Here is a 10987-nt window from a genome sequence, read left to right as displayed (position 1 = left end):
TTTTCAAGATATTACAGATTTTATTTGTTCATATCTTACAATGGTTTATCTACAAGAAACTTCTTATCTTAAATATCAAATTAACAAAATACTATCTCATTAGAACAAGAAAACATGAAGACTACATTTAAAATAATACATTCGCACCAAACAATGATATCTAAAGTTTTAAAAGCAACATTCATTTGTTCGTTCATTCATCCATTTATTCATTCATCCATCCATCCATTAATCAAAGTTTATTTAGTTATTTTGATATTTCAACTTTCTAAAAAGTAATTTTATTTTCTTTATCCCATATTTCTGAATCCAATGATGAAGAAAATAAGTAATTGACATTAATTCAGTTAAATCATTGTTTGAAAAGATTGCATTTCTGGTCTTCTTTAAAAGCTACCTGAGAAATAAAATCATACAAAATCAAAAGTAAAACATGTAAAAAGTAAAAAATGTATTACTAGTATCTTATTTAAGTTATTTCATCTGGGTCATGTCATACATGTATCTCTCAGTCAAAAAAACCCGTTCAAAAAAAAAACAAAACTAGAAATGTGTCATCATGCCACGGATGCCCCCGCATGCAGCCAAAATTTCAAATGTTATAATATTTAGTTCCAAATTTGTTTGCACAAATTATTTTTTTCATTTTAAGTTCAAAGCCCTCAAAAGTTTTCAATGTTAACACAAACCATTTTTATACAATGTTCAAGGCACTGAAATTATTCAGTCTTAACCATTTTTATACAATGTTCAAGGCACTGAAATTATTCAGTCTTAACCTTTTAAAAATAGCATATTGCATATTTGTAGCCAACATAATGGCTATATACATTTCCACAAAAGTATGAGTGCTGAAACTGAAAGTTCAAAATTTTTCCAACATTCAGGAAAGATAAGTTTGTCTAAAATCATTGAACCACGACCAAATTCAAACTTAAACTGCTTATTCCTAAGATGTATCTATATTATTTTCAAAGTGAAAGGGACATAACTCTGCCAAAAAATCATCGAACCATGACCAAATTCCAACTTGACCTGCGCATTCCTTTGACATATCCATATGTCAATTTTGAGTTGAATATGTAACACTGTTGGGTTGATAATGAACAGAAACTGTAAATTTCATATCATTTTCAAAGTGAAAGGGGCATTACTTCTGCCAAAAATCATTGAACCATGACCAGATTCGAACTTGGTCTGCGCATTCCAAAAACATATCCATATGTCAAATTTGAGTTGAATGTGTAATATTGTTGGGGAGATAATAAACGGAAACTGAAAATTTCATATTATTTTTAAAGTGAAAGGGGCATAACTCTGCCAAAAATCATCGAACCATGACCAAATTTGAAATTGACCTGCGCATTCCTTTGACGTATCAATATGTCAAATTTGAGTTGAATGTTAAATACTGTTGGGGAGATAATAAACAGAAACTGAAAATTTCATATTATTTTCAAAGTAAAAGGGGCATAACTCTGCCAAAAATCATCGAACCATGACCAAATTTGAACTTGACCTGTATTTTCTCATGACATATCAATATGTCAAGTTTGAGTTGAATGTGTTGTACCGTTGGGGAGATAATGAACGGAAACTGAAAATTTCATATTATTTTCAAAGTAAAAGGGGCATAACTCTGCCAAAAATCATCGAACCATGACCAATTTCGAACTTGACCTGTATTTTCTCATGACATATCCATATGTCAATTTTGAATTGAATGTTTTGAACCGTTTGGGAGATAATGAACAGAAACTAAAAATTTCAGATTATTTTCAATGTAAAAGGGGCATAACTCTGCCAAAAATCATCGAACCATGACCAATTTCGAACTTGACCTGTATTTTCTCATGACATATCCATATGTCAAATTTGAGTTCAATATGTGCAAGGGTTATTAAGATAATGAACGGAAACTGATGATGACGGAAGGACGGAAGGACGGAATGACGGAATGACGGAACAGGGTAACACTATATGCCCCTGCCATTATATGGCGGGGGCATAAAAAAAAATATTGATAATTAAAAAAAATCTGAAATCAAATACTTTAACTTAACATTAAGACTTTGAACATCAATATAGAATCAAACAATAACTAGACAAAAACTGATGTAATCAGAACGGTTACAAAATGTTGAGTTATGATTTGTATTTTAAGTCTAGGAATAGACCAATAATAATTATTTGTCCTTGTATTTATCTAATATGAAGTTTAATGTATTTTACAAAAGAAGAAAACTAGAAATGAATAATTCCACAAAAATAAATGGATCAATACACTTTCATTTGGCCAATAGTAAGGCTTCCACACACAAAAAACAATTCCAAGTTAGGAGAAAATCAAACCATTCGAGCTGCAGTCAAATTTTAACCCTTTACCATGACAAAACCTTTCATCTTTCTTTGGTGAAAATTCAAAAATATGTATTGACAGAATAGCAAACAGTGCAGAATATCTCCAAAAAGCCTGAATGTGCTAGCTGATCTTGGTATGCACACATAATTTGGTTAGAGTTAATTGCCATTAGCACGCTAAGGGTTAATGATTCCTGTTAAACGGTAACCTTGCTAAAATGTTAAACCTTCCATCTGGAGGCCTCCATTTAATATTTTTACAGTCATGCCAAAAATATCAATCATTAATGATCATTACCACAGTGCATGAACAGGTTAACTCCTAATATATTAAATAAGGAGTTAAGCTGTTCCTGCACTAAGGTGACATACATACATGTGCACAATTATACTCTCGATATCACACTGCATTGGCCAGCATTGCACATAGATTTTAATATCTACATATGAGAGATAATATGTCAATATATCTCCTTAATTACACAGCATGACACTGACTTGATATATACATATACACCATTCAATTCACAGCACTTACACACATATATACATAACTCAGTACACAGTGCCATGAAAAATGTGTAAAATAACTGATGAATAAAAATTTCAACTTGTGTGAACTATTTCCTAAAATTTCAAGCTTACTGAAATATCAGGCAATTATAGAATTATCAAATATTTCATCTTAAGAAATTAGAAATGTTTAAGCTATGAAAATATTCTGAAATTTATTTATAAAATGTAGACTACCATAAAGTTTAAAAAGATTTTAAAACTTTTTTGTGGTGTTGGGTTTCAGTCATATAGACACTACAAAGGTCATATGGCAGTTTCAAGCTTTTATTTATGGAAGAAGACCTCAGGTGTCCCACCAAGCATTATTTCATACACAAGCAGGTAACTTACTTGAACCACTGCCTTTCATTACCTAACTTGTAAGCTTTGAATATCCTCACTCGAAAAAATTAAATGTCCCTGGAGATATTAAAGAATAATTTAGTATGACATATGGAATAACATTAAGCATTATGTATCAACTTTAAAGCAGTATTTTTTCTACTTTAGCAGATTTACATGTATGTTTATAAACAGACTTGTTTTTGTCATGTGAACCGTAAAAAATTGCTAAGGTCTTAAACAAAAGAAAGAGGAAAAAAACTGGAGGTAACAATGTACGTTCAGATCTTAGTTTTTTTAGAATAAATAATCCTTGATATATAGGAAGAATGGACATCATCATCACTATCTCTTGTCTCTATAATCATTAAGTACTAACACATGGATAAAATTAAAAAAATATATTATACAACAAACAAATGGTTTTTTGATGGAACTCTAAAAAACTGACGTGTATAAAGCTGACATTCTTTTCCCCAAATGTGTACACCGAATGAAAATATAAGATTACAACTTGGAGTGATGAAAATCATTCCTGATAAAGTAATGAACATATAACTGAAATCACACAGTTTTCAAATCAAACTTTCATATAATGGATTAAATGAGAATAAATTGGTATATAAAAATTTCATGAAACATAGAACTAAATATATTAAACAGTTACATAACAACATTTTACCTAGAAAATTCAATTACCATTTAAAAAGTTTTGTCAACTGTACATGCAATCAATTTTACCCCTTTCTGACTAACTTCTGTTTAATTTTGTCTGAAATTATGTTCAGTAAGTTAATCCTATCATATTTGCAGAGATACTGATATGCCCAAGCCTACACTACAAATCTAGGCCAGCATGTACATCTGTGAAGTATGATCAGCCTACACATGTATAAAGTTGCATTCCAGTTTTAACATTTACATATTGAAATCCCCTTGAATAACAATGTACAGTTCTAGTTTCAAAGAAGGTTATGTCCATTACAAAAACTCAGCAGGACTAAGGATATAAAATACATTTGTAGGTCTCTTCTTACGAAGTTCTGTTTAACAATTGGGCAATTACTGGTCACGCCCTGTCATATGGCAGCTTAATAAATCTAGCTATGTCACTGATCAACTAATTTTGTTACGTGGGTATTGAATTTTTTAGCAATGTTAATATTATTTTGATAATGATGTATGTTATATCACAGGTGATCACTGCCGCCGTAGATTCTCCAACCTCGCTTCCAGATCAGCGTCTGAGTCCGGTCCACCACCACCTGTAGCCCCCGCTGCCTCAGCTGCCGGCTGTTTGCTCCCACCAGCTTTTAATGATGTTCCGGTGGAAGGTAACCCTGCAATGAACAGAGAATGTGATAACATGAAGAAGGGGTCAATAATTCTGAAACTGTAAAATTTTTAAAATAAAGTTCAGAATTACCTGGTGCTTAACCTGTTCTTCATCCCTCCCCTTTCTTTCTAATCAAAAAAGAATGTTAATACATTTGCATAACAGTAACATACACAATATCAACGTTTTTAAAACTGCTGATTTTTCAATATTCACATATTGAGATAGATATGGTAAACTTCATTTTGGATATTATCAAGTTTTTATTAAACATATTTTACTCAAATTTCAGCTCAGTTTCGCACTCTGTAGTGGCATGCTATCAACCATGTACATGTTTTTTTTTGTTCAGAATAGTATATATGAAATTTCCATGTTTTACTTAACCTCACCATACATATATTTCATATCAGTAGTAAGTAAGAACTGAAGAAAAAAGTAACATTTACCTGTTAATTCATCTGCCATTTGAAGTCCTAATTCATCCAACACTTGTCCAACAATAGCATCACTGAAAAGGGATTTTTTATAAGAAATTTCATTAATAAATTCAATTTTTATGCGGGAGATTGCATATTCGTATTTTATATTTATGTATATTGTATGAATTTTTGAAATCACATATTATCACTATATCTCAGAAGGTTTTACTATGATTCAGAAGAGAATGAAAACATATGAAAACACTTGTAATGGAATTTTAAGGATGAAACATCAAAATTTTCATTAACAAATCTATAACAAATGGTCTTATTTAATTACAGAATCTGAATGTAAAGAAGCTACCGAAATACCATGATTTCTTAACTTAAAATAACACACACTCCTACAAAGCATCAAAAACTAATCTAATTAAAAAGGAAACATTTTTTTATTTGGAGATTTGAATGGTAGCATTTTATTATATATTTATTTATCCTGTAACACAAATTTTTTTATAGTTTAATATCATAAATCTTATGCTGAAATGAAGATTTATCAATATTGTCAGTTTAAAAAAGCATTATTTGTAAAGATATTATTAAATTTAACAATTCATGTAAATAAAGGGAGGTAATTAGAAATTAATTTTCGATAAAGTCTATACCGCTTTTTTTGTTTTTGTTTTTTAAAAAGAGTCCAAGGATATCAATAACTGATTTATTTGAAACAAACTGTTTAGTCATTTTAAAATCTTTCAGATTTACAAAAACATTAACATATCAAGAGATGTGCTGATTAAAGCCCTAAATTAATTGAGTATAATAAAGAAGTAAATAGAATTAAAAGCCATAAATAAAGAGGTATATTATGGAGAGGATATTTCAAATATGTTAAAATAACTGATCCATATAAAACATATATACCTGGTAATAAAATATACGAATATAATTGTATAGCAATAATAAAAAAATCTTCATCTTCACTTACGATTCTTCTTCATCATCTTCATCTCCCATGGCATCATCAATAGCATCATTCATCATCTCTTCCTTCATATCCATTATCTCAGACTGCTTCTCAAACTCCATCATTATCTTCTGTATCTGTGGTAACTTGAGCTACAATATGTAAACCAGTTAGTCAAATTTCCAAAATTTCGACCAAGGCTTAAATCAACTCATATCAATATCTTGTTAATAGCTGTGAATATTGTATGTCCTTAGAGCTAGAGCAGATTAATTTTCAAATACTGGTTATAAAGTATCAAGATCTTTCAAATACTTGAATATCCATTCCTGTAAAGTTCATATAAGCCTTTTACTTAAAACAAGAGTATCTGAGATACTTCTTCAATCTTCATATAGCTTGATATAATTTTTTAAAGTAAAAGACAACTAAATTTAGTAAGATCTATATTATATTATGATATTTGACATAGCACATTCGTTAAATCAGACAAAATTATCACATGGCAATGAACGCTGTGCCTCAAATATAATTTTATTTGTTTCTTATCCAACCTGTCTGTTCATAGTTCCCATAGCTCTGGTGACCCCTTTCATGGCTTGTGCCATGGCATTATTTGATCGTAATGTCTGAATCTTCAAGGAAACTGCCTGGATATTTGCTCTCATCAAAATAAACTTCTTCACATAGCGTCTTGTTCTCACTAAATCTTTAGCCATAATTTTGACAGCATCCTGCAAAACAAATCTTTTCTTTTGTCACCTCAATAGCAATTATTTTAAATTTTGACTCGAAAGAAGTATTAAACAGAGATCTGCCGAGGACGCGATTTTGCAACATTGGCGCTAAAAAAATGAGAATGGCGCAGGAAAATCGGCAGCAAAGGGCCATGGGCGCATCTAAAATCTGTGCCAGACTTATAAGAAAAAAAAACTGTCTGCTGGGTTATTTAGTCATCCAGTCAAAACTGGTACCAACAGCAACATGTTACCCATGCTCCTGTAAATACGCATATTCTTGAGTTTATCCATTCCCCTATAGCTTTTGTCCATGTTATCTACTTACCGCATTTCTTCTCATTATCCCTTAAATCCCACACAGATAAGCATTTCTACTACCGTAAATTTAATCCAATAAAACAAACAAACAAATTATACAACTACTTAATATTTAAAATGATTATCGGTAACTGAAAAAAAGTGTTGCTATTTTAAGAAATGCTGTAAGTTACAGTATAATCTGACAGGTGTTCAACTTGATCAACCCTAAGGTCACTCAAGTTCACGCAAGTTTTGGCTGATGAAGTGTAAACAAGAGCGATCAGTAATCACATGTGTCGCCTCATGATGGCCAATTTCATATTGGGACAAATTTTGTGACAGACGGACAGACAGACGGACGGTGCATAACTAGACTTGGTACTGATCATTCCTGTAAAGTTTGGATAAAATTGCACCAGTAGTTTATGAGGAGTAGTCCGGACAAGCTTTTGCTTATCTGGCAACACACAGAAAAAAAATTTATCAAAGGGCCATAACTCAGCCAAAAATCATTCAACCGGAAAACCCGTGCAATATGCGCAAGGACTTGAGCTACAGATCAATACTGTAAAGTTTCATTGAAATTGCATTAGTGGTGTAAGAGAAGTAGTCCGGACAAACTTTAAAAATAAAAATTATTAAAGGGCCATAACTCAAACAAAAATTATTGAACCGGAAAATGCTGACAATATGCACAACTAGACTTGGTACAGATCATTCCTGTAAAGTTTGGATGAAATTGCACCAGTAGTTTATGAGGAGTAGTCCGGACAAGCTTTTGTGTATCTGGCAACACACAGAAAAAGAAACCTTTTTATCAAAGGGCCATAACTCGGCCAAAAATCATTCAACCGGAAAACCCGTGCAATATGCCCAAGGACTTGAGCTACAGATCAATCCTGTAAAGTTTCATTGAAATTGCATTAGTGGTATAAGAGAAGTACTCCGGACAAACTTTAAAATTAAAAATTATTAAAGGGCCATAACTCTGACAAAAATCATTGAACCGGAAAATGCTGACAATATGCACAACTAGACTTGGTACTGATCATTCCTGTAAAGTTTGGATGAAATTGCACCAGTAGTTTATGAGGAGTAGTCCGGACAAGTTTTGTGACGGACGGACGGACAGACAGACGGACAGACAGACGACGGAGAAGTGATCCCTATATGTCGCCACTACTCCGTAGAGGCGACACAAAAAAGATGTATATTTCGTCATCAGAATATTTGACAGGGTGTTTAACCAATCAGAGAAACAATGTGCATGACTTTTTTCATGATCAAAAGGTCTGTCGGCAAATGTCCTTGATGTATGCTGTCTACACAGAGGCATACAAGGGGCAATAAAATTCGTCAATATACAGTGGTAAGGGACATTTGGTGCAAAGTAAGAACAATTAAATGGATAATGCACAATATATATAAGACATTACAAGTAAGAACCAGCAATTATGTGAATAAATTTGCATATCAAATTTTAGAGCAGCCATTTAAAAAATATTTTGCCTGCAATTAATATTAGTTGGAAAGTTACCATGTAGGCATAATTTTTAATTATTGGTTAAGTACTGAATTATAAGTGAACCACTTGTCATAAAATATGATTTAAGTTTTATTACCAGGGAAATTTAATTATCTACAAACTTTTTAACAGTTATTTTGGTCAATGTTTACTTATTTTCCCAAGGCCCATACTTTGGTAAAAATGGCCCATCATTTTCAGATCAAGTGGGCCCAGGGCCCAGTACTTTCAAATTCTTGGCAGATCTCTGATTAAAGAAATATATCAGTAAAGTTTATAAGTTAGAGAATCATAACTTAAAATGGAAATAATACAGGATTCAAGATAGTCAAGGTAGTAAGTATATTTTTGTACAGGCATTAAATAGGACCTTTAAATGCACAATATGCCTCAGAAACTTATTTTTTCATTCTTTAGAAAGGGCAAATTTGAGTTTTATAATGTTAAAATAATTGTTTAAGAGAATGATAGATGTTTATTATCTAATGGAAGTAGCGATGAAAGTGAAACTATTTGTCATAAAAGTAGCAAAATGTAAACAAAGTAGTATGTTGACTTCCATACAAAATACTGAATCACTATAACTGTACTAATTCTCATTAAGCAACTTAAGCAAAATATTATTTAGGTAACTGACCAATGAGATTAAGTTGTTTTTTTTTTGTTTTTTTTTAAATACATGTATATAATAGAATACCAAATTTACAAAGCTTTGAGAAATAAAAATTAGAGCTTTTCTGAGACATAATGGGCCTTTAATATTACAATTAAATGTCAATGTTACAAAATTGATTGTTAAAGACCAGTAGTAATTTCAATACCATTTGTCCTTGCTTTGCCATTTTCTTTATATCATTGATGACTTTCTTTTCTTGCTGTTCCATCTTTGCTCTTTCCCTGTCTAAATCTCTCATAGCTTTATTTAATGCCCTTTGATTTTGACGTAGCATTTCCTCAGGTGTCTTCTTCTTCCCAAACAGAAATTCAAGCGGCATCTTGATTTTTTTCTTTTATCTATAAGTATTTTGGTAAAATCAATTCTTAAAGCGTATAAAAAATATATACATGTACATAAATCTGTTGCCTGTAATGTACAGGCTTTTTGTTGAATTTTGTATACAAAAGTATTTCATTCACAATTAACTGCTCATGCACAATATCATTGATAAACTTAAAAAAGCAGAATTATATTTTGTTCAGGAACTTTTTATTCCGTGCATATAAGTTTTCCTTTTACACAAAGTAGAGTGATACTTTTGCAAAACATGAAGAAATGGGTTTAAAATTGAATCATTTGATTTCTATGTGAAGGGACGCTCTGATTGGCTGATGATATTCTTTATTCTACCTGAAAGGGTACCGAATCACTGATAGAAACAGCTTGTTTTGGCAAAATGACTTCTCTTTGATCTCGAATGAGACCGTGTCTGTAATCGTCTGGGATTATTGTTAAAATAGTGAAATATTGAACTTTGTTATTGCGATTTTTCTGCCAACTTTTTTTAATTTTATTTTTAGATTGCAGCCATCAAGCTTAGTTTTGAGCTATTGCCTATTTAACATCATCACACAGAAATTTTCAATATAATACACGGAAGTCAAAGGCTGGGACTGCAAAGCTTGCCCGGCTAAGACTACATGTGTATGCTTAAAAAGTTAAAAGGAAATTAAATAAAAAACAATAAAAGAATATATAGAATTCTATACCTATCAATTGAAATTTTCAGAATAAATAAAGTAGATCAATTCCTTATGGTAACCCGGGCATCTGTACAGGGTTGTCATTAAGAGGCGGCAGGAGGCCAAAATGCCTGTCTCAAATGCAATATGGGCCGCCTCAAAATTAAGAAAACACTCTGTTTTGCATGATAAAGACAGAAATGACTGCCTCAAGCTCAAAACAAACCTTCTGCAAAAAATGTTAATGACAACCCTGCCTGTAACCAAATCTTAAAATATAAACTTTATCCAATCAGCCTCTTTAAATAGTCACTGAGATTATACTTACTTGGTAAATTTGAAGCAAGTGCCTTATCCTTTTCTTTAAAATACAGAAAATTTCAAAATTTGTCAAGAGGGTAATGATAATGAGTCACAGTTTATTTGTAAACAATTCACCTGTCAATAAATTTATGGTCAAATAAGGATTGAAAAAAAAATGAAAAGCTTCAAAGAATAAGTGGTTTAAGAAAAAGATTCTCTTTCAGAGTCTTATTTAGCTGACATACCCTTATCACCTATATGTTCTTAATATTTTGTAATAAAACAAATATTTTCTAAATTTCTGCTTCCTTTCCAGACTGATGATGTGATCTACGTCATCAGTTTCAGTGTATTGCATAAACCTGACAAAATCAATGCTACAAATGCTACCAGAAAATTTGCAATGCAAACAAAGTTGTGACTACATTTGAAATTACTTAAAGAAGCAAATGTATA

At 31.5% G+C, this 10987-nt stretch overlaps 1 protein-coding gene across 2 annotated transcripts; it reads right to left on the bottom strand.

Moving 5' to 3' along the window:
* LOC132719218 (charged multivesicular body protein 2a-like) lies at positions 1-10922 on the bottom strand. Of its 2 annotated transcripts, none has more exons than XM_060702971.1 (6): positions 10777-10922; positions 9370-9562; positions 6538-6717; positions 6005-6135; positions 5044-5105; positions 1-4598 (listed from the first exon to the last, which is right to left on the bottom strand). In XM_060702971.1, exons 2-6 carry the CDS (start codon positions 9541-9543, stop codon positions 4459-4461), a joined length of 687 nt encoding a protein of 228 aa, XP_060558954.1. In that variant the 5' UTR covers positions 9544-9562; positions 10777-10922; the 3' UTR covers positions 1-4458. The 2 variants fall into 2 exon arrangements, with proteins under 2 accessions (XP_060558954.1, XP_060558955.1); XM_060702972.1 differs by lacking the exon at positions 10777-10922 and adding an exon at positions 10557-10737.
* Positions 10923-10987: the final 65 nt, after the last annotated feature.

Source organism: Ruditapes philippinarum, unplaced genomic scaffold (assembly GCF_026571515.1).
Source record: "Ruditapes philippinarum isolate M1 unplaced genomic scaffold, ASM2657151v2 ctg69_1_1_1_1, whole genome shotgun sequence".
Taxonomy (NCBI): domain Eukaryota; kingdom Metazoa; phylum Mollusca; class Bivalvia; order Venerida; family Veneridae; genus Ruditapes; species Ruditapes philippinarum.
Note: the sequence above shows the minus strand (reverse complement) of the source record. Positions and strands in the feature narration are given on the sequence as shown.